We start from the raw sequence: 23,697 nt of genomic DNA on the forward strand, positions 1-23,697 counted from the left end.
TTTTAGGGTTATTCTAGTTCTGTGAAAAATGCTGTTGCTATTCACTGAATACTTTTTAAGGAAAGAATGGGAGACAAAAATAAGGTGGCTTTTTGATTACTCTTAAAAGTTATTATTGATTATATATATCATACATATTTAAACCTCGTAACAACTGTGTATGGTAGGTTTTGTCATCTTCATCTTACAGGTAAGGAAACTGAAACTCAAAGAGATTAAGTAATGTTCCCACATCTACACACCTGGTACAGTTCAGAGTAAAGATTTGACATTAGGCCCATTAGACTTCAGCCCGAGGCTGATGCTCTTCCCACTCTGCCATGCCAACTCAGCAGGACTGGGAAGGTTCTATGGCAAGTTTCCAGGACCCCAGGGTCCTGAGGGAATAGAGTAATTCACTTTTCACTTTTAAAACATAATGTTAACACATCTTTCAAAACTGATTTGCCTTTCTTCCTAAGGCTCAGTTGGAATTGCCAATATAATAGACTACCTGAGACAGACAACTCGTCAAAATTCTGAAGATGGTGGACTAGAGGAGTTATGGAACATGCTTGATCCTGAAAAGAGAGACCTGCATGTGGATCTGGAAACTTTTCATACCATTATGAAAGAATGGATGGCTTGCTGTAGAAACAAATGGTAATCATAGTCCGAGCAGGATGTGTATTCAGGTTCTGTTTTAACAACTGATTACAATTAATGCTAATCTGTTTTTTTTGTGTGTGTGTTGATGGAAATACTATAATCCAGTACCCCTCACCCTTTAGCATGCACTGGAATAATCTAAACTGTTTATTATACCTGATTATTGCCCCCTAACGGTGATTCAGCAAGTCTGGGGAGAAGCCTTATAATTTGTATTTCTAACATGTTTTCAAGTGATAATGATGCTGATGAGTGTGCACATGGGGGTGATGAGCACACTTTGAGAATGTATTATATGAATTATATTAATTCTAATAGCATTCATTTACTATGATTAGGGCAGCACATATTATTATGTTCTCACAAAGAATTGAGCTGACATAGTAGTCAAGCAAATTATTGATAATGACCAGCAAATCTCCAAATGCATTTAAACTCAGAATAAATGCCCTGTAGAGGTCAGTGGGGATAATTAGGAAGTGAATATAATTTGGAAGCCTAGGATACAGGGAAGCTAAAGGGAAAAGGGGGGGAAAAAAAGTAGTGGGATTGAAAAACAAAAAGGATGAATAGCACCCATGATAACAGCGCCCCTAGTGGAACCTGGAGAAGTGTTACGTTCTTTCATAGGAAGCTTGATTTCTGTGGCTTTTAATCAGCCACCAATCTCTAGCTATCAGCTCATATACAGTAGGAATTTGCTTAAAGAACCGTTCAAGCCCAATATCTGACAAAACTTTTTAATGTAGCTTAGGAAAAGATGATTGAAATGTTGTTTGCCAAAAATGAGTCAATCATGAAAGCAAGATACATATATAAAAATATCTAGTTTTACTTGTAATCAAAGAAATGCAAATAAAGACAACATACCAGTTTCCTCATCAGTGTGCCAAAGTGTTAAAAAAAATAACCCTATCCCATGTTGTCAAGGCAGGTGGAGAAATAAGCACTGTCCAGTACCTTGTTGGTAGTGGTGCAAGTTGGTACAGTTTTTTCAAGAGCTATTTAAGAATATGTACCAAACCCTTAAAAATACGTGATGGGTTTGGGCTAGTCATACAACTTAAAGAAAAATAACCAACCATATACTGCGATAGGTGTGTTTATGATAGTGATAAATACAAGCAACTTAAAAACTTTTAAATAGAAGGTCAGACTAATAAATAATTCCATACACTAGAATTTTAAATAGTCACTCAAAATTATAATTAGATACTTAACAAGAATTATATTCACATACATTCATTTCCAATAATAGACCATAAATACATATATGTAGTATAAACCTGTATTTATCAAGAAAAAAATATGCATAGGGACGCCTGGGTGGTTTAGTTGGTTAAGGGTCTGACTCTTGATTTCAGCTCAGGTCATGGTTGCATGGTTGGTGGGTTTGAGCTCCACATCAAGCTCTGCACAGACAGCGCGGAGCCTGCTTGGCTCTCTCTGCGCCTTTCCCACTTGCTCACTGTCTCTCAAATAAACATTTAGAAAAAAGAAAGAAAAAGAAAAAATATGCATAAAAAATGTTGGGAAAGATATATTCCAAAATGATTATCTTTCCATGATGGTTTCAACTTTTTGTTCTCATGCATTTTCTCATTTTCCTAAAATATTTAAGTTTTATAATAAAAATATTAACCCATTATAAAATGGTGTGAAGGCAAAAGAAAGAAACCCTAATTTTTAGGACAGAAGTAAAGAAAAAAATATGGAAGATATAAACACAAAATATAAGAAAAGAAACTCAAAGGGCGATGAGTGTGTAGCTAGAAATAGTAACATGGTGCATGTATGATTCTGATAGATATCTCACATTGAAACACAATGAGATGTAAGTACAAATATAGAGACTTTTGTGGCTGTTCCAGAGACGTATTCTAAGGATATGGCACTTAGATTAAGTAAAACTTAAATCATAGTATACAGACTCTTAAAAAGGAAATGGTTGAAATTTTAATGTTTATTTTGAGGGTTAGAACTAGAGTTTGGGTACTCGACAGCAGTCTATAGAGCGCTTCCCCCAACTTTCAGGAGTAAATGCTCAAAGTACAATTTGTTTAGGTTCTACCTGGTTTTCTAAGAGAAAAGAAAAATGATAGCCTCATAAATATGTCCTAAGTATTAGTTGTTTATGCCTTTTCCTTCCCAACTGTTTAATCCCACAGTATTCCCATCTCTGTAAGTGTCCACTTACTACTCCAAACTATATTGACTTCCTAACCCACTGAGACCTCACATCCCTAGTCATAGCTGCCGCACATCATCACCTGCCTACTTCTGCATGCTCATTTTCTTTTTTGTGTTAGATTAAAAGTTTATGGGAGGCAGAGGTAATGCCTAAGGTTTCTTTTCTATTACTCTATCTCAGCACAATGTTGAGCTCCAAATAGTTGTTAAGTGAAAAGGTAGTTTTAAATTCAGAAAGAAATACTTGAATAGAACAGTACAGAGCATATCTGAAAAATCAGCTAAGGTTTGGGCTGGCAGGGAATCCTAGCTCATTGCTTTGTTTTGTTTTGGTTGCAGGGAAGGAATGAGTACTGGATCAAGTGGCAGGATTGATGATTTTGTTTTTGAACAGGACAGCATCAAATCAAGCAGAGCAAGTATGTATGTGTTTCTTCCGTTTTTTTCTGCCTCTTTCTTGTGGTTTGGAGAAATGGATTTTTCATAAAACACTTTTGTATGTGTTTCAGTTAAGATGACCACAGATAAAACAGAATCTACGTCATGGAGCTTCGAGGCTTTGGGTGGAGATGTGTCTAAAGGAGTCTTGTAAGCATTCTTATTTGTGATGCTTTCACGAGTGCCTCAACTTTTCTGACTTATTTTTCTCATTTATTTCATAGATCTACATATTTTACTTATGATAAAGCCACTTGTGTGTGTGTGTGTGTGTGTGTGTGTGTGTGTGTGTGTGATAGAGCTAACAAATCTTTTTGTAGACTCTTTTTAACTATTCTATCCCAATTGCATTAGAATAAATTTCACCAGGAACGCAATTTATATAAGACTAGTATTATATAAATTAACATTTTAGCATTTTATCACTAATAAAACCCTTCTCCTTCATTAACTTCATGTGTTTTCCATGGAAAACAAGTTCCATTTGAGGTAGAGTTATGACATTGACATTACGCTCTTTGGGGAATTGTTTTTTTTTATTTTTTTTTTATTTTTTTTCAACGTTTATTTATTTTTGGGACAGAGAGAGACAGAGCATGAACGGGGGAGGGGCAGAGAGAGAGGGAGACACAGAATCAGAAACAGGCTCCAGGCTCTGAGCCATCAGCCCAGAGCCCAACACGGGGCTCGAACTCACCGACCGCGAGATCGTGACCTGGCTGAAGTCGGACGCTTAACTGACTGCGCCGCCCAGGCGCCCCGGGGAATTGTTTTTAAAGCACCTCTTTAATAGATACTTCTAGATATGAATGAGAAAAGCTGTTTTCTGCTAAATGTGTGTGTTTTAGATATCAAGGAGAGGCAATTCTGTTTCTCCCTTATTTTATCCTTAACACTTTACGTTTGCCCATGCTAAAAGGTATAGTAGGAAACACGTACCCAAGCTGTGCTAAGCACTGGCATCAGGTGGCAAAGAGGAAGAGAAGGCCTGGGACTCCATGAAACATGTGGCCTAGACTCTCAAAGGGTCCATTATCTAATGCTGAGGCAAGGGTGACACAAACACGAACAAGCTGTAGGAAATTTTAGGAAAGGTGAATACTAAGTTGTGAGCTACAGGCTAGTTTCCTAGTTAAAGGCCTGTTAAAACTTGTCAGGATCCCTTGACTGAAAGAGTAACAATGTGTTGATTTATTTCAGAATCTCTCCTAACCAAGCCAGAAATAGGAAACTTTATTGTAGGCAGAGATAAATGTTAGGGGTGAAGTAGAAAAAGAATAAACAAAAGCTGTGACAGCCAACTTCACAACTGGCAGATGCTGAATATTTGACAATTCTGGAAAAATCTTTGCTGCTGTAACAAATGCTTGAATACGTATTTATTCTATAAATGGACTGCACTTATTTCTAAGGATGGAAAAGGAGAAAGTAGAAAATCGCACAGTGATACATACTGTATTTGGATTGGAAGGGATTGGAGATGTTGACGATTGTTCTCATTCATTCTTTCCCCTGCAGAGAGGTGTCTCATTTGATTACCTATGCAGCAGACCTACATTTTAACAGGCAGAAATTGGAGGAAGAAAATAAAAAGTTAAAACTGGCATTAGAAACCTTGGAAGAAGCTAACTGCCAGTTATCAGAAGAGTGTACTGAATTGCGCCTTCAGATAAAAAGGTGAACCATAGAGAGGGGTACGGTGCTCTGGGAGCTTTCCATCCTTTTTTTTCCTTTTTTTTTAAAAAATCTATTTTTAAAATTGGGTTATAATTCACACAGCATAAAATGTACCCTTTTAAGGTGTACAATTCAGTGGTTTTAAAAGAAATTATTTTTGGGGCACCTGGGTGGCTTGGTCGGTTAAGCGTCCGACTTCGGCTCAGGTCATGATCTCACAGTCCATGAGTTCAAGCCCGCGTCAGGCTCTGTGCTGACAGCTCAGAGCCTGGAGCCTGTTTCAGATTCTGTGTCTCCCTCTCTCTCTGCCCCTCCCCTGCTCATGCTCTGTCTCTCTCTGTCTCAAAAATAAATAAACATTCAAAAAATTTTTTAAATAAAAAATAAATAAAAAAATAAAAAAAAAGAAATTATTTTTGATGTTTATTTATTTTTGAGAGATACAGACCATGAGCAGGTGAGGGGCAGAGAGAGGGAGACACAGAATCTGAAGCAGGCTCCAGGCTCTGAGCTGTCAGCACAGAGCCCAACGTGGGGCTCAAACCCAGGAATAGTGAGATCATGACCTAAGCCAAAGTTGGATGCTTAACCTACTGAGCCACCCAGGTGCCCCAAAGAAAGCTCATACCTTTTAGCAGTCACTCCCCATTTCCCTTTCTCTCAATCCCTGGCAACCACTAATCTACTTTCTGTCTCTATGGATTTACCTGTTCTGGATATTTTGCATAAATGGAATCATACCATATGTGACCTTTGTGTCTGGTTTCTTTCACTTAGCATAATGTTGTCACAGTTCCATGTTGTAGCATGGAGCTTCATTCCTTTTTATGGCTGAATATTCCATTGTATGGGTGTATACATTTTGTTCATCCATTCATCAGATAATGGACATTTAGAGTGTTTCCACTTTTTGGCTATTACAAATGCTGCTGCTATGAACTTGTCTATATAAGTTTTTGTGTGGATATATGCTTTTAGTTCTCTTGGGTATATCCCCAGAAGTGAAATTGCTGTGCAGTGACTTGTACTTAACATTTTGAAGAACTGCCAAACTGTTTTCCAGAGCAGCTGTACTATTTTAGATTTTTGCCAGCAATGTTTGTCAGTTCATTTCTAGCAATGATATTTTTTATGTCATTTAAGGCAGTGTTGTCTATATAAGGCCAATATGCCTATTGACCAAGTGTGGATCTCTCCAAAGTATTTTGTGGTTCAGTTGAACTCTTACTCTATGCAAATTCCCATGGTAAGTATAATAGATCCTTCAGTGACACAGATTTGATCTGCATGGGTCCACTTACACATGGATTTTCTTCAGTAAATACGGTACAGTACTATCAATGTATTTTTCTTCCTTATGATTTTATTAAGGATTTATTTTCTCTAGCTTACTTTATTTGGAGAACATGGTATCTAATATATATCACATAGAAAATATGTGTTAATTGACTATGTTATTGGCAAGGCTTCTGGTCAACAGTAGGCTATTGGCTGTTAAGTTTTGGGGGAGTCAGAAATTGTACACAGATTTTTAATGAAGGTCGACACACCTAACCCCATGTTGTTCAAGGGTCAACTCTATTATGAGAGATTCATTGGTGAGTCAGATTTAAAATGTGCTTTCAGGGTATCTGATAAAGTTGATGGATGATAAGAAAATTCATGACTTTAGCTTAAGATAAAGAGGAATAAAGAACCAAGAAGACATACCACATGGTATCAAGCACTGGGGAAATGCGTTGCAAGGAGATGCTTGAACTTCAGGAAGAAAAGCAACAATTTTCTCAAAAGTTCTGCATTTAAAGATGTTTAGGTGCTAAAATTTTGAACAGAAGAGTTCTAAATTAACTTGAAAAGACAGTAGAATATCCTGACCATGGATTCTTTCCCTCATAATTTTTGACTAGCCAGTCTAGCCTCAAAGCCAATCTATAAAGTAAATAAAAAGAAACAATTACTTTAAGCTTTCTCCTTTCCACAATGGGTTTATTTATTACATATCTGAGATAAAATAATTCAAAGTTTCTCTTAAAAATCTATGCCTTGGATGAATGTGCCAGGGAGAATATTTGGTTGTAAGCACTAGAAGCTGACTGTAGTTAGCATAAGCAGTGAAGAAATGTACTAGAAAGGAATTGAATAACTCACAGAATGGACAGAAAGCCTAGAGAATCTGGATGGGCAGCCGGAATGCTTAGTGTCCACAAAATTAAGCCCTTTGTATCCTCTTCCTTCCCCTGATCCTTCAGAAAGGGCTCTGCTTCCTTTCATTGAGTGGTTGTCCCATCATTTGCCTCCTATATTAACTGTGTGTGGATGGGAGGAACCCCGTGTTACTCATCCTGGTCACCCTAGTGCTCAGTAGAATGTCTGCCATAGAACAACTCTGTCATTTGTCCACAGGTCTGCCAGCCAGAAACCTTTTTCTCCTGTCTTTCTCTGCCTTCATTTCTAAATCAAATAGCAAGTCCTGTTAATTTTACCTCTTTTATATTCCTCAAGTAGGTTTACATCTTTCTTTTCCTATATCTACTACTTAGTTCAACTCAACATCATCTTTTACCTGGATCACTACAGCAACCTCCTGATTAGTCTCCCTACGTTTCTAAAACTAGTGCCACACAGGCAGGAATGCTCTTTCTAAATGCCAGTCTGCCACATCATGCCCTTGCTTTAAATACTTCCATGGATCCCTGTCACCTTCAAGATGTAATCCAATTGGCAGAACCCTTCTTGAGGGGGCCTCTGTTGCCTTATCTCTATTCCCACTTTCTACTCTAGGTTCTAACAACATCTAATTGCTTGAAGTCCCTCAATGGGCTTCTGTTTGTTGTCTCCCTCTCCCCACCCCCCCAATCCCCATTATTTGAGGTGTCTGCCATTTACACAGTGTCTACAGAACTTGGATTCACTCCAATCTTGGTTCATATCACACTGTGTTATAATTACGATTTCTGTTTACCCTTCTAGTCTATAAACTCCAGGAGGGTAGAGTTCTCATATTTGGATTCACTTTGGCTTCTTTAGTGCTTATCATAACGCCTGGCACAGAGTTGCTGCTCCATGAACATTTGTTGAATGATCAACGTAATTCCTTAGTAAGGAAGACAAATGTACCTTCTATGAGACCCTGCTCAGAAAACAGTTTATAATCCAGTGGGAGTACAAATAGGCAATTCCATGCTATGGATTACCATAATTCATTTAATAGGTTTCTTTTTGTTGGAAATTTAGGTTGTTTCCAATGCTTTGGTATTGTAAACAATGCTATAATAAACTTCTAAAGGAAAATGAATAGACACTATATAGACAACTATAGTTGTCCTCTCCTTCATTAGTTTGTAACTGCTACAAGAGCAAGGACCATGTCCCTTGTTCACCATCATAGGCCTTCTTGCAGGGTAGAGCACCTGGAACATGGTATTATTCAATAAATATGTATAGAATTGCATTAAATAATATTACATCTTAGTAGAAGGAAAGAACCATGTGATTCAGCCAGTGATGAATTTCAAAGGGAGACTCCAAATCTTTATCTTCAAGAATGTTTGTTTCCTTCTATCTCTCTTCCCCCACCAAAGCTCCCCACAAAATCTCTTTCTTTTCAAAGGGCTGTGAAAGATCATGGGTATATTTTTACTATTGTTGGTATCTGGTTTAAGCCTTTAGTGGTTTTCAACTTGGGTCCAAAAATAGTCCTTGGCTTTACTTTGTATCTTTGACAGTTATATTTGAGGTTTTGCTCATTGCCTTCCTCCCCACCCCCACCCCCACAGTGCCCACCAGGCTAATATGAGAACGAATCTGTTAAAAGAAGAACTGGAGGAACTGAAAATTAGTATGAATGCTTCAGAAGAGCAGAAGACCATGATTGTAGCTCAGAACAAACAATTAGTAAGTCATCCAAGTACTTTGAAATTGGCATATAGTTTACATAACTGATAGCCAAGAGGGTTTATTTGGAGGCAAAACTCAGAAGTCAGTAGGCTGATAAATGAATTGGTAATACCTTAGAAAAGTAAAGGCAATTTAAATAAAAATTTGGAAGAAAAAAAAGAAAAGTAAAGGCAAATAGGATAGACTGTTTTTCTTTTCAACCAAGATTAAAATTCTTTACAAATTACTCAATCCTATCCACAATGGTTTGTGAAGACCTACATCTCTGGAATGCCTCCAGAAGTTGATATGTGAATTTGTAAATAACTAATGCTAAAAACCACTTGAATTTTCTTTAAAAAAATTCTCTATCAAATTTTCAGCTTTTTCTCAAGAAAGGTTTTCAAAAAATTCATTATCCCCATACTTATTTCTACTTAGATAACTAAGTACTTATGAATTTAGTAATCTAAGAAGCCTCATAAATCAGTCCTTACACTAAATAAACACAGGCTTATAATTTTTAGAGCAAAACATTATTTAGACAAAGCTTTACCTCAACTGCCAAAAAAAAGTAGTTATTTTTATTGAGAATGTTAAACCATTTTGGTAATAATCTTTAGAGCTTTAGTAATAATCTTCAAAATCCTTCTATATGCCAGCAGTATTCTACCATTGCTAATGATGGTGGGATCAGCTATAAGTCATTCAGACTAATTCATTTTTAGATGTATTAGCCATTAGGACAGTTGGACTCCAGGCCTGTGTCACTGCCACAACCAACACAGCTTAGCTTAGCTCAGCTCTTGCCTCAATAGCAAAATGTGAGGACTAGACTCATTGTCAGGTGACTCTGAACATCTCTGTGGATGCAGTACAGGAAAGACTCAATTTGGGACCACACAGGAACTTCTATGTTGAGGAAATGTTGAGAAATGGTCAAGTAGCCACTCTTGGGAGTCAGACTGCTGGCATATAAGTCCTGCCTCTGACAGCTGTGTAACTTTAGGCAAACCATGTAACCTCTTTAACCTTTAGTGTCCTCACAAGTAAAAGTAAGATAATAGTACTACCTGCCCTCTCTGGGAGGGCTAAATAAGTTAATACATGAAAAGAATCAATGTTCTCTTTCTTCCTAGGACTCAATATTGTTAGCTGCTACTGTTAAAAGTGCTGAGCCCTAGACATACAATCCTAACCTTGTGCAATTTATAGTGTTTTACAATTTCAAAAGAATTTTTACTACTTTATTTAGTTGGTTGCCATAGAAATTCTGTGAAGTAAAAGCAGAAGGTGCTATTCTTCAGTTAAAAAAATTAATAGTTATAGGTAAAGTCCAGAGATGTTTTGATTATTTAAAGTCAATAAGTGTAGAGCTACAACTTAACTCAGGTCTTCAGATTCCAATTATGTGGTGTTTGTGTTCTTTCATTCTTGTACAAATGACATCTTAACCTGAGATGTTTCTCCTTTTATTTTTATATTACATAGGTAATACCTGTTCACTCTATAAAATGAGGAAATGCATATTAACAAAGAAAAAATAAAACCCCACAAAAATCCTTACCTTATCCACAAGATTTCCTATTAATGTTTTGGCATATATCTTGTCCTAGAATATTTTTTTTCTTGTGGTTCTGAATTTGGGGCTCTTAATGATTAAATGGCTTTTGATATTTGTATGTTCTGGTAATACTGAATCTGAGAATATCAACAACTTCAAGTAGAAAGCTAGAACTTTTCGTGATTTCAGGGTGCCATTTTAAATAGATGAATTCACACTACCTGTCATAAGTGGATGGCAGGAAAGTAGCAAGGAAAGAAGCTATATTATTCCTTTTTTGGTTTTCCTCTTTCCTTCCCTGTCAGTTAGACTGAGTCAAGGAGAAAAGTGACTTACAAATCCCAAGAAACTTGAAGCCAAAGGCTTAGGTCCATATTGAAAATATTTTCAGACTAGGCTTGTGATATGTGACTACCATATTTAAAGTTAATAAAGAGAAAGAATGTCAGTAGCCTTAGAGGTAAATGTATGTGGTGTTTCCATAAACTTCTAAATATTTTTTAATTACTTTCTCTTAATGAATCAGGAGACAGAAAACCGGGCTCTGATTCTTAAGATTCGGATTCTCCAAGAAGAGGTGAGGTATGCTGAAATTGTTAAACACAGGCACAGATAAACATCTGGAAATCATACAAGCATGAGTTCTGACCCTGGATTAAATAGAAATTATCTGAATATTTAGGATTCTGTGAACCAAAGATCAGTTTCTGTTGTTGTTGTTGTTGTTGTTGTTGTTGTTGTTGTTGTCAAATGGCAAGTGAGGAAGAATGGATAGGACTTTCATGTCTGTAATAGAAGTACATTATTACCTTTATAATTATCCGTGGAAGAAATGGTGTTTTAGAAATTCAAATTTAAGATGAAATGAAATTAACCCATATAAAAAGTATACAAATCAAGAAGGAAAATGTAGACATTATCTAATAATTTCCCATTATTATTCTACTGAACTAGGTGGCAAAAGTCTTGAGTCTAAGATTCAGGCATTAGGTCTGAAAGTCTGACTTTGGAAAAGCCATCTATCTTTTTTGGGTTAATAATACCTATTCCCTACAGTTATTTTGGAGATTGAGATAATGTATGTGAAGCTATTTGGTGAATCATAATGTACTTCATATATGTTAGGAAATATTAGTAAAATCTCTAAGAAATTCTATGAAATAAGTTTTCTAAGCAACAGAATTAAAGCATTGAAACAACAGGTACCAAAGCTACTAGTAAGGTACTATTTTGGAGGAAAATTCTCTGTAAGTACCTCTTGAATGTCAATTTATATATAGTTTTTATTTGGGCTTTTTATAAGTTTATCAGGAATATTTTCTAAGCTGTGATGAACAGTCTGTGATGGAGAGTTATTCCAAATATGGGCCAACTGGACATTAAAGCAATTTTATAGTGGATTGGAAAGGAACGATTAAATGTCAAGAAATCCTACATTAGATTTAGGCATGGTTTAGCTACAAGGCCAGGTTTTCATGAAGCCTGTGCTTTACAATTAAGTTCCCAGTGAAAGACATTTTTCTCCTTGTATTTAAGATGTTTGACTAACATCAACAAATTGTACAGAACTGAATTTAGAACTGAGATAGAAGGAGGAAGTTTTGGAACCCTTCAACATGAAACAACATTGCAAATACTGATTTGCGTTAGAAAATGCATATACTAGATTCATTACTAGATTCCTTAGGTGGTAAAAATCTGATACATTGTGAAGACTAACAGCGCAATGGTTTGGTAGTTCCATTCACTCCATTCATTCATTCATTCATTCATTCAACAAACACATATTCATTGGGAGACTTCCATGTGCTAGGCACTATTCTAGGTGTTGAGGATATAAGCTTAAGCAGAATAGTCCATGTGGAACTAGCATGCTAGGTGGTGATTAGTGCCATGGAGGAAAGAAAAGCAGAAAACAAAATTGTGGGACAGTGCAATTTAAACTAGAGTAGTTAGAAAAAGTAGCTCTATGAAGTTAATCACTTAATAAAAATGCAAGGTTTATCAGAAGAGAGCATTCCAGGCAGAGGAAACCATAAGCTCTAAGTCTTTAGGCTTAGTCTGCCTGCTCTTTGGGAAGGACAGCAAGGCCAGTTTGGCTGGAGCAGAGGGAAACAGCAGCAATAGGTATAGCGGAGAGCTGTGGGGAGCAAGACCCACCCACAGAGGCACATGTAGGCTTTGACAGACTCTGGCTGTTTCCACTGATTGAGATGGGAGCCGTTGGACAGTTCTGAGCAAATGAGTAATGTGATCTGATTTCTATTTTAACAACATAACTCTGGCTGCTGGGTTTAAAATCAACTGTAGTGAGGCAAGGGAAGAAATGGGAGACCAATTAAGAGGACCTTGTAACATGGCAGGCATAAGTTTATGGAGGCTCAGACTGAAGCAGTTAGAGTGGAGGTAGAGAGAAGTGTTAGATCAACAAATACTTTATAAAACATCCAAGGATATTTATCATATGTTCTGGTGATATGGAAGCTCTCTTCTGATTGTTTCCAATGTCTCACTGAGATAAAAGAAAAGACATCACCTGAGAGTGAGGAAGCTGGAGGAGGTATTGGAGTTTAAGGAGAGAAAGGATGAAATAGGCCAGGAGTTGATAAACTTTTTGTACAGGATCTCATAGTAAATATTTTTAGTCTTGCCTGTCTAAAAGACCTTTGTTGCCACCACTCACTTCTGCCATTGTCATATGAAAGCAACCACAGACAATGTGCAAAAAAAAAAAAAAAAAAAAAAAAGGTAGGCATGGCTGCGTTCTAGTAAAACTATTTACAAACTGGGTGGTCAGCTGGAGTTGACTTGCAGGGGTGGGGTGGGAGAGTTGGTGTAGTTTGCAGATCCCTGGTTTAGGCCAGTGGCCCTGTGAATGGACTAGGATTGTATGATCTGATCACCAGTAAACACTGAAGTTAAAAATTATAAATTGAATGTGTGATCTGTTGGTTCATTTGTATTTTTCTTTAACAATGTTTATCTGAAAAGGTGCTGACAGGGAGTGGGTAGCAAGCAGAAATTAAGCAAATACTAAGAAGCAAGTGGGCGAGAAGCAAAGGAATTGAGGGGAAGTGGAAGGGAGGGATTATAATGATGGACCATGGAAGAATTTAAAGCTGAGTGAAAAGGCAACTGAGTTCACAGGAAAGTGGAAGGGTAATGAGAAGGTGGTAGGATCAATGGACTGTAGACTTCAGTGGGGACTGAAGGTTTGTTGGCTCTCAAAGAAGTAATCTGGAAAGAAGTGATGGTTAAAGAGTGAGATGCTCACAATGAAAATGAGAAGGGGGTCAAATTTTCTGGGAATGACCGGTTTGAAGATGAAGATGTGACCAGGGAGTGCACAGCCAAGGTGGCATGGAAGATAAGAAGGGACTCTCAAGAGTATCCCTAGATGGTCATGTTAATTTTTTTTAAGTCTATTTATTTATTTTGAGAGAGAGTGCACATGTGTGCATGAGTGAGGGATGGGCAGAGAGAGAGAGGGAGAGAGAATCCTAAGCAGGCTCCACACTGTCAGCACAAAGCCCTTTGTGGGGCTCAAACCCATGAACTGTGAGATTATGACTTGGGCCAAAAACAAGAGTCAGGCGCTTAACCAACTGAGCCATCCCGGTGCCCCCTGGATGGTCATGTTAAAAGGATCATGTTATTTTTGGATAAAGTCTAAAGTTTTTTCCCTTAGTTTAAAATGAATTCTGATGTTAACGATAAAAATACCACTTCCTAAAAAAGACTTTGTGATGTTTGTTTGCTTGTTTGTTTGTTTATTTGGTCTAAATCTAAGAATATTATCTTCTTTTACCCAGAATACTAAGAACATTATGGATATCTATAAATTGGAAAAGAAGATTGAGGAATTGTCTAAAACTGAGACTGAGTACCAAGTAAGCACTTCCCAAATACTGGTAAAATATTTTCTTTTGTCAAACCAATATTACTTTATCAAGGTGTATATGACCCATTGACACAATAACCTTTGGTTATAAATTCTGAAATTTGTGTTCCTCAAAATGTCTCAATTAGAGTATATAAAACACAGTTTCTATTTTTTTTTTTTTTTTACATAATGGCTTTACTGATATATAACACACATGTCATTAAATTAGCCCACTTTAAATGATATGTCAGTGGTTTTTGGTATATTCACAGAGTTGCGCAAACATCACCAAAAGCAATTTTAAAACATTTTTATCATCCCCAAAGAAATTCCTTTAGCAGTCACTCCCATTCCCCACCAACCCTAAGACAACCACTTTAAAGATTTTTTTTGTCTCTATAATACAGATTTACCTGTTCTGGACATTTCAATAAAATGGAATCATACACACCATGTGGTCTTTCATGATTGGTTTCTTTCACTGAACATGTTTTCAAGGTGCATTCATGTTATAAAATATATCAATACCTTATTTCATTTTATTACTGGATAATATTCCATTTTATGGATATACCACGTATTGTTTATCCATTCATCAGGTGATGAGCATTTGGGCTGTTTCTACTTTTTGACTATTATGAACAGTGCTCCTATGAACATTTGTATATGCATTTTTGTGTCCATGTATTTTCTCTTAAGTATACACTTAGGAGTAGAATTACAGGGTCATAGGATAACTATGTTAGACCTTTTTAGGAACTACCAGACTCTCTTCTGGCACCATTTTATATTTCCACCAGTTATGCATGAGGGCTCAGATTTCTCCACATCCTTGCCAACACTTGTAACTATTTATATTTTTTATTATAATGGTATTTTCTAGTTGAGGGGTATCTGGTTTTGTAAATCCCTCAATCATCAAAGATTTCAGCTATTATACCTTCATAATGCACAAAACAAGTGCTGGGAAAATGTATCCTTGATTGAATTAAGGGATAATAACCTACAAAAATGATTTTTTATCTAAACTGCATCTAAAAAGTCTATATTTGGTGTATATTTTGTTATGTATTCCATACATTCTTATCAGGAAACTAAAGAATATTAATAAATTTAGGAATTCATATCCACTTATTGTCATCTCTAATAGTTTACTTGAATAATATTTTTTGCTGTAGTATATGTGTGAAATGATATATTTAAATTTCATGTTTGTAGGTATGTGTGTATACATATACATATATATATATCATAGTTTAGACATTGAAATTAATTTTATTCTAGGAATGACTGTTTTTGGAAAACACAACTGTCATAAACTAGTAGAAAGAGTTAGAAGACATGGGTTCAAATCCTGTCTTCTCTACTTAAAAGCTTTATGACCTCAAGCAAGTTGTTAACCTCTTTTAAGTCTTTCTTTTCTCACCTACTAAATGGCTGTGATATTTTCTACCTAATCCCCAAGCTTGGTGGAAACTCAAATGAGAAGATTATGTGAAAATACCTAAAAGGATATCAAATATATATATGATTAAGGGATGATTCTACTTCTGACTATGATGATCATTTTTCTAGGTTTTCAATTTAATCAGTATACATACTTGTCAATTATATTTAGAAGACTTTGCCAACAAGCTTGCCTTTGCTTTGAATAAACCAATATATTCTAATATTCACTCTGCTAAGAGACATCTTGAACATTTTTAAACTATGTTTTTAAAAGACAGTTTTTTTCTTGCAATCTAACTAATGAGATTTTGGCAAGTTTAGGTTATGTTGCTAGATCATCTGTGGGTTTCTACAATACTTGTTATCCAAGAGGAAGGGTCTTTTATATGTTGACATAGATTTGTGTTCATGTTCTATCTAGACTTCCATTTTCACCAAGAAAATGAAGACTCTATTGGTCTTCTTATTATATAAAGTGTAAAATAGTGGAAAGGGCACATGACTAAAGCTGAATATTCATATTATAGGCTCAGTTCTGTCCCTTACCATGTGTGACATTGAGCAAGTCTTCTAATAGTGCTGAGCTTCAACTTCCTCACTGGTAAAGTGAGGGCAACAGCCCTAGCCTCTCGAGTTGTCATGAGGCTGATGTGAAAGTTGTTTATAAAGAAACACATGCCCGTTAAAGGTGCTTGAGAAACATGTCTCCCTTTTGGAATGATTTTATGGCATTATCTTTTACCAAAGCAATGTCCCAGTGGCCTTCCCGAAACTTGTCTCTTTTCAGATGCAGTTACACACATATGAGAACACTTTGCTTAACAAAGATGCAAGTTTGCAGAAGGTTGGTATGGTCCCTGCCCATGAAGTCCCATGGGGTTTGCTAGCTCTCCCCAAATCATAAAGGAGATGGTCATTTGTGTAACTTCACCCCTATTAGAGTACCTGATTCTAATATTCTATCACAGGACTTTCCTCTATAATACTTCACAAAAATGTTCTTCTGAACAAAGAATACAGACTTTGTCATCTGGGATAAGTTTTAACATATCCTAAGTTTGGGTGGTATTCATCCATTTATGTAATATTTGTGTACCAATTACCAGTTACTGGCTAGATATGGTGATGTAGTCTTTTTTTAAGTTTATTTATTTAGAGAGAGAGAGAGAGTGTGTGTGTGCATGTGCAGGAGGGGCAGAGAGAGGGAGGGAGAGAAAAAAACAAGCAGGCTCTGTGCTGTCAGCAGAGAGTCCAATGTGGGGCTCAAAATCATGAACCATGAGATCATGACCTGAGCTAAAGTTGGAAGCTTAACCTACTGAGCCACCCTTGTGCCCCAGTGATGTAGTTTTAATTCATAATAACGTAAATGAGTGTGCAGTCATTTAGGGAACAAGAAGAATATATTCCCCAGTTATTTCTACCTAGTTAGATTGATTTGATTGATAGATAGGTAGATAGACACGATTTTCTTTATCACTGTATCCTTAATCATGACCTATGTATTAACAAAAGATGCTGGCTACAGAGATGCTGGTTATGGTAGCTTTAAGAGACATAGGAAGGACACAATCTAAGTAATAAACTTCCAAGATGGAGGAAGTGAATAAAGAGCAGTATTTCCTTTTCGTTTCTCTGTTACAAAGTTACAAAGGAATCCTTTATGAATTGTGGACATTGATGAAGATACTGAATATTGTACCAAATTTCTGTCTTCATTGTGAGTGTTCTTTATCTCCATAGAGTGCATTGTTGTAGTGGCTTCTCACTTCCTCCGTAACTCTGGTCTTTCTACCACTTTGCATTTCTGCCCAACATTCATAAGGTATTGATTGAGCACTTCCCATTTGCCAGGCACTATGTTAATCATGAGGTAAAATTATAGGTCAGACAGTGACTGTACCTTCTGGTCTTAGAGTACAAAACTATGATTAACAGATATCATTTGAACTGGATAAAATTGGATACCTTAATAATTCATTAGTCATTTGTAGGTAGACTGATTTTTTTCCTGTTATGATAGTAAGTATAATTTTGACTTGAGCTTAAGAATTACCTTTTAGAGTTTGATTCCACGGAACCAGGCAAATATAGAACATAACGGCACCAGTTAGGTATAGCTGCCTTGCTGTCCCATACTTTTTTTTATGTGGTTTTAATCATAAACACAGACTGGTTCAGCTTTCAAATAAGATTGGTAGAAGGTCTCATCATCATTGAGCATTTACAATTTTTCTGTGGCTCAGATTGAGAATCTAAATATGGTTTGGTAGACTCATACATGTATTTGGTATTCTCTCTTCTGCTTTTCAGAAGGATTTAAGTATAGAAGAACTTAAGTCAACCATCATAGAATATGGAAACATTATAGAGGTATACCATAATAATCTCACAGTTTGCAAGGTGGGGTTGTTTAAATGTAAATCCCCCATTAGAGTAACACGTACAGCCTAATGTTGTATGTGATTCCAGAATTTACGAGGGGATAAAAACAAACTGGCTCATGAATTACAGCACTTGCAACAGGAACTTATCTTGTAAGTAGAGCAACTTCTCACCAGCCTTCTCTCTCTCATGTGCCTCTACCCTGCATTATTGGTCTGCTGAGCTATGTACAATTCTTTGTGCCACATTCATGATATTTTTCTCTCCTTTTCTGCAATAGATCTCCTTCTCAGTTTTCCATGACCTATGCTTTTTTCTTACTTTGAGATTAAGCAATCCTTTTGAATGCATGCATGGCATGCTGTTCTTACCTCTTTATTAACATACCTCATCTTATAATTGTTTTTAAGTATGCACACTATGCTATCCAGGAGTCTACAGGAGCCACACAGATATCAAAAGTGAGCAAAATATTTGGGATAAGTGCACACATTTAGAAGAGTGACAACTGAGAAAAGTGTATTACCCAGATGAAGGCCAGCGAATCAAGAATATTTTGGCCCAGTGTAGCTGCATCTTTTGATTTTTAAAAGAAAAGCCAGAAATCTAGATTTTCTCATTTTTAACTATTGGCTCTAGTTCTTAAAAAAAGAGAGAAAAAAAAGCATGGCCTACTTGTTTACAACCGCCTAGAGTCATTAGTCTGTGCTGGTCCTGGAGGACAGAGAATATTATTTCTCTCTATTACTAAGTACCTTATACAATCCTTGGCACACATGAGGGCTTACTGGAGTGATAAACCCCATTTTGGTGACTTATAACATAGTCACATCTAACTGGACTGGATTATTATTTTCATTTTTCAAGAAATGGGATCCAGCTGAATGTTAGTGAAGAGTGTAATAGTATCATCTCTGAAGAAGAAAAATCTTTACATTGTGAACTCACTCTTGCTCAATCTACAGAGGTAGGTGATTATCATCAAATGCAAAACTTCATAAAATAAGACCATATGCAATAGCTTACTTCAGGTGAAGGTCCAAGCTTGCTGAAGAGCACCTGTGATATTTTGAGGAAATCTGTTGAATGTTTTTAGAATCCAAACCTAAAGTCTCTTAGCGTGAAAAAAAAATGGACCTTTTTCACGTTATGACTGAAAATCATAGTGAGGTTAAGGCTAAGATTGAAGAAGCATGTGTTCAGTGAATCCAGACTTTAGAAATCTGTATAGTCTTGATATTTTTTTAGGAGAAAGTACCTGTGCCGATACCCGGGCCTGGGGTCCTGAAGATAACGATAGAGATCCATGAACTATCTTTAGGTATTTCCCTAACCCCCCGAAATAAATGTATCTGACAAAAATAAAGATGCTTAGAAAAATCATGAAATTTCTTTGCTCTAAAATGAAATTGTAGCATCCCAATGTAATGGCACTGATTATTACATTCTGAACAGAAATTGGCATTTTTATGTTTTTGGTTAATTTAAAAATGCAAATGAATTATTACTTTAAAAAATTTCTGTTAGGAAGACCCAGTTTTTTCAGCATGGAAGGAAATTATCAAAAGCCTTCTTGGGGATGAAATGTTGGAGATCCACCCCCCAAAGACTATATTTTTACTCCTTTGTATTTTCCAGTCTGTGCTTGTTGTGTTAGGAAATGCTTTGTTAGCAAATTGCTTTATTTTCACCACTTTGATGGGCTTTCCATGTCTGTGGACGATGGATATGTCAGAATGTCCTCCTCCTGACAGCTGTGACATGACCTTGAAAGAAGAGGAAAAATGTCTTCAGGGCAAATGCTGTTTGAATTTCTCCTGCCAAGGATCCGGGGGCAACATATGCTGCCTTCATCTAAAGCTGTCTCCGGCAGCCTTGGACATTCTTCTGAGGGCTGTGCTTTCCTGACATTCTGTTTCAAATACTCATCATCTTACTGTGTTTTTGAAACCGGGCCAGACTGCCAGACTGAATGAAATGGTGGCAAATCTGCCACAGCAGTCCTCTGAGATGATAATGATGTCAAGATGCCAGCCTGTAAAGTTCTATACTTCTAAACAGGGGTTAAGCAGCTGGCAAAGTTCTGGCTCTGAGGTTTATCGTTCTAATGGCTTAGGAAGTGTAGAAATAAGAGCTCTTGAAATGTTTTCCAATAGGCAACAAGAAGGAAGTTAAATGTGGTGTGGTCGTGTATCAAAAATACGATAGGAGATGGATACTTTGGGAGAACCATAAGAATTATCCTTTGGAAAACATCATCTGAGAGTGACTTTTATGAAAGGAGGAGACAAAAGAAACTAGTTTTTTGCGGTGGTGGTTATTGAACACCCTCCCTATAGTTTTTTTTTTTCTTGTGTATTTCTTTACCTTCCCCTATTTTCTTAAATTAGAGCCATAGTGGTTTATATTATCCACATGTAAATGTTATCTATTGAATAAATGTTTTTCCTTAAGAATGAATAAATGTTAAGTTGACGCCATCCTAGAAAGAAAATGTAAGCTGTTGTTCGGTAACATAGGAGGATTTTATAAAACAACTAGCACTCTTTGGTGGGGACAGTTATATTGACCCATGAATATCATTTGCATTAAAAATGTTCTTTATTAGAATGACAGAGTTGTGAACACTTTAATAATTGTTTCAGGACAATGAAGTTGAGTGGCAGTGCAGTTTCACCAGTTTGTCATCTCTGGATATGTTGATGGACCAAGAAATGCTATTACTGAGAAAATTTGAACAAAAGGGAGTGGAATTCACAGCTGTCCTTCAAAAGCTGGTATTGTGTAACATGTACTGTGGTGATTCACTGGCTACGAACATTTGCAGATAGCTGATCTACAGTATGTTTGTGGAGTACAGGCATATCTGTGTTTTGCTGAGATTCAAATTAATCCTATTATGAAAAGAGATTTTTCTTAAACCTTCCTGAAGATGATCTTCCAGTTCTGGCTCAATCAGGACAAATAGGTTGATCATTCGTTATAAATTGTTCGAACTTTTTTTCCTACAGGCTAATCATTAGTATCAGAGGACTGAAGACATAGTATCTAGTGAACAGTTTCTTTCTGGCTAATAGTAGTACCTCTTATTTCATTTTGATTTTTGGCTAGAAATGAGATGGTTAGAGGAAGAAAACATCTTACCTTCACGTTGGTATTTCTAGACCCTTTCATAGTACCTAGCGTATGGTAGGTAGTATTTAAAGAGTGGAAAAAGAAATCCATGAAAATGCTTGTTTCCTACTATTTGAGACAGGAAGAAAAATGTGCATGTTTTGTCTAAAAAAATGATTCTACCTGTATGTATTCAGCATATATGCAGCACCTGACAAGAGTTAGCATTTACACATGGCAATATCCCCGGATAAAGGAAAGTCATGGGTGGCATTAAATGAGAAAGAACTGTGTATGGTGTCTTAATTATCTATAGAGGACCTTTGGTCTAAATTACTTCTTATATAATAGCATATGCCTTTCACCTGAATTCCCAGTTGAACATGTGGAATTCTTTCAGCACAAAGAAGTTTCTGAAGTTGAAACCCTCATGGATAGCTCTCTACAGTGGGTAACTGATCCAGAATTTACTGTGAAAAAAAAGTGGGAGAACAAGCTTACTGTAAGTGTTTTTTGTGTTTGTGATTTTCCTATTTTTTCTTCTGCTTTATTAAACCAGGTAATATTATATGCAGTATCATTTCTAAGACTTTATGTAATTTTCTGCTATCTCGGGCTGTTGATGTGTATGGAGTGAATGTCTGGGGATGTGCGTGAGTATGTGCATGTGGGTGAAAGTAAGAGTATGAGGGTGAGGATAAGTGTGTGTAAGGGTGAAGGTAAGTGTGTCTAAGAGTGAGAATAAGTGTGTGTGGACATGAGGGTAGCATAAGTGTGTGAGAGCATGAGGTAAGTGTGTGAGAGCGTGAAGGTAAGTGTGAAAATAAGTATGTGTAAGAGTAGGGAAAAGTATGGGAGAGCATGAAGATGTGTGTGTGAGGATAAGTGTGCATGAACATGAGGGGAAAAATGAGAGTGAGGATGTGTGATATGTATTAAAGAGACAGGATAAAATAATTGAATGGAAAAAGTATTTTATTTGAATCTTGTGAGAACTGCTAGTCTAAGCTTGAATTTTTCTTTGACTTATTAAAATTGCTTAAATTTGATGGAATAATTATTGTGCAAAGGAATGTTATTCCTGAGATTCTGATAGTTTCATTATACCAGAAATTAGCAGAACATTGGAAAAATGAGAACTTAGGTAACTATTTCCTGTTTGGTTATAAAGGAAGCATAAAAGAAGAAATCTTTTATCTTATTATCTCTACTTCTTGGCTGCCAGACAACTTTCTAACATCCATAAGTTTCCTAAGTTAAGTTCAAGCAAGAAGTGAACTCTGAAGACTCTGAAATACTAATTTCAACCCCCTTGACAAACCTTTTTTTGTTTTAATTGCTTTTGAGTATGCTAATAAACAAATACTGATTTCATTGCATTTCCTTGCCCCATCCTATTCTAAAGCAGTTGTGATGATTGATGAAATGGTTAGGGACCGCTTATATTAAGAAAGCTCAATTTTAGTCACATAATAGGCACGCAATATGTACTTGTTAAATTGAGATAATGGGTCCAAAAAATAATCTTTGGACAGTTGAGACTTGGTATCTGTTCAGTTAGAAGTTTAGTGTCTAATAACCATGAATACTATTGAGATGGGAATGGCCTGTCATTTGTTTATATTTAACACTGAAATAGTGGAGTTTGTTTTGTGACTTTTCTTGTAGGAAGTCAAATATAAAATGGAAGAGAAACTAAATCTTTGCATATTAACGCTGAACACCTTGGGAAGCCAGAAAAAATCTCTTGATAAAGAATCTGTCAAATTAATAGAGACTTTGAAGAGATTCAGGCTGGAATATTTTTATTTCAGAAAAGAATTTCTTTCCAGGTGATGGTCATTTATCTGCAAGAAACCCATGCTTTGTATAATGACACGTTTGGGATTGTACCATGGCATTCAGTTTACTTTTTTCAAGTTGTATGCATTGATTTCAGATGATCTCACTCTTTCAAGGAAGGCATTTTGTCTGATAATTTTGAATTATGAAGTAGCATGAAATTGACATAAATATATTCAACTTATATATTGCAATAAATTGCAAATAGTGAACTTTAAAATTTGTGGAAACCTATTGTATAAGGAGTTATTTTCCCTAAAGAAGAAAATTGGAATTATAGAATATAGAACTCTCTTAATCAGAAAGGACTTCAGAGATCATTTAGTAAAACCTTACAATTTTACACAGGACTGAAGCATAAAGATTTAAAGTGAATTGGTCAAGACCTTAGGGTTATTAATGGGAAATCTACAAAGAAGTCTATTATTAATGGAAGAATTTGAGTCTGTTGACTCCTGTCCCATCTGGCTTCATTTTCTGCCTCAGTATACAATGTATTTATTGCACTGGGCACTAGTCAATTATATTTCAAGTAAGAGAAGTCAGGGAATAGAGGACTCTAAATGTAAAATAATTTACTATCTTACTCTCACCTTAATTCTTAATTCACCAAATTCTTGAAATTTGTGCC

General features: G+C 36.2%; 1 protein-coding gene across 1 annotated transcript in view; it reads left to right on the forward strand.

Moving 5' to 3' along the window:
- Positions 1-23,697, forward strand: part of IRAG2 (inositol 1,4,5-triphosphate receptor associated 2) — a 134,315-nt gene that overhangs the window by 40,609 nt on the left and 70,009 nt on the right. Inside the window, exons 3-16 of the mRNA XM_047866803.1 lie at positions 462-642; positions 3,178-3,257; positions 3,348-3,426; positions 4,795-4,953; positions 8,730-8,847; positions 10,920-10,970; positions 14,206-14,283; positions 16,513-16,569; positions 18,039-18,098; positions 18,198-18,262; positions 18,978-19,077; positions 20,756-20,887; positions 21,625-21,726; positions 22,893-23,056. Of these exons, the coding sequence (XP_047722759.1) occupies positions 462-642; positions 3,178-3,257; positions 3,348-3,426; positions 4,795-4,953; positions 8,730-8,847; positions 10,920-10,970; positions 14,206-14,283; positions 16,513-16,569; positions 18,039-18,098; positions 18,198-18,262; positions 18,978-19,077; positions 20,756-20,887; positions 21,625-21,726; positions 22,893-23,056 (1,426 nt within the window). The remainder of the gene's footprint in view (positions 1-461; positions 643-3,177; positions 3,258-3,347; positions 3,427-4,794; positions 4,954-8,729; positions 8,848-10,919; positions 10,971-14,205; positions 14,284-16,512; positions 16,570-18,038; positions 18,099-18,197; positions 18,263-18,977; positions 19,078-20,755; positions 20,888-21,624; positions 21,727-22,892; positions 23,057-23,697) is intronic.

The sequence above is a fragment of the Prionailurus viverrinus genome, chromosome B4, assembly GCF_022837055.1.
Source record: "Prionailurus viverrinus isolate Anna chromosome B4, UM_Priviv_1.0, whole genome shotgun sequence".
NCBI classification, from domain to species: Eukaryota; Metazoa; Chordata; class Mammalia; order Carnivora; family Felidae; genus Prionailurus; species Prionailurus viverrinus.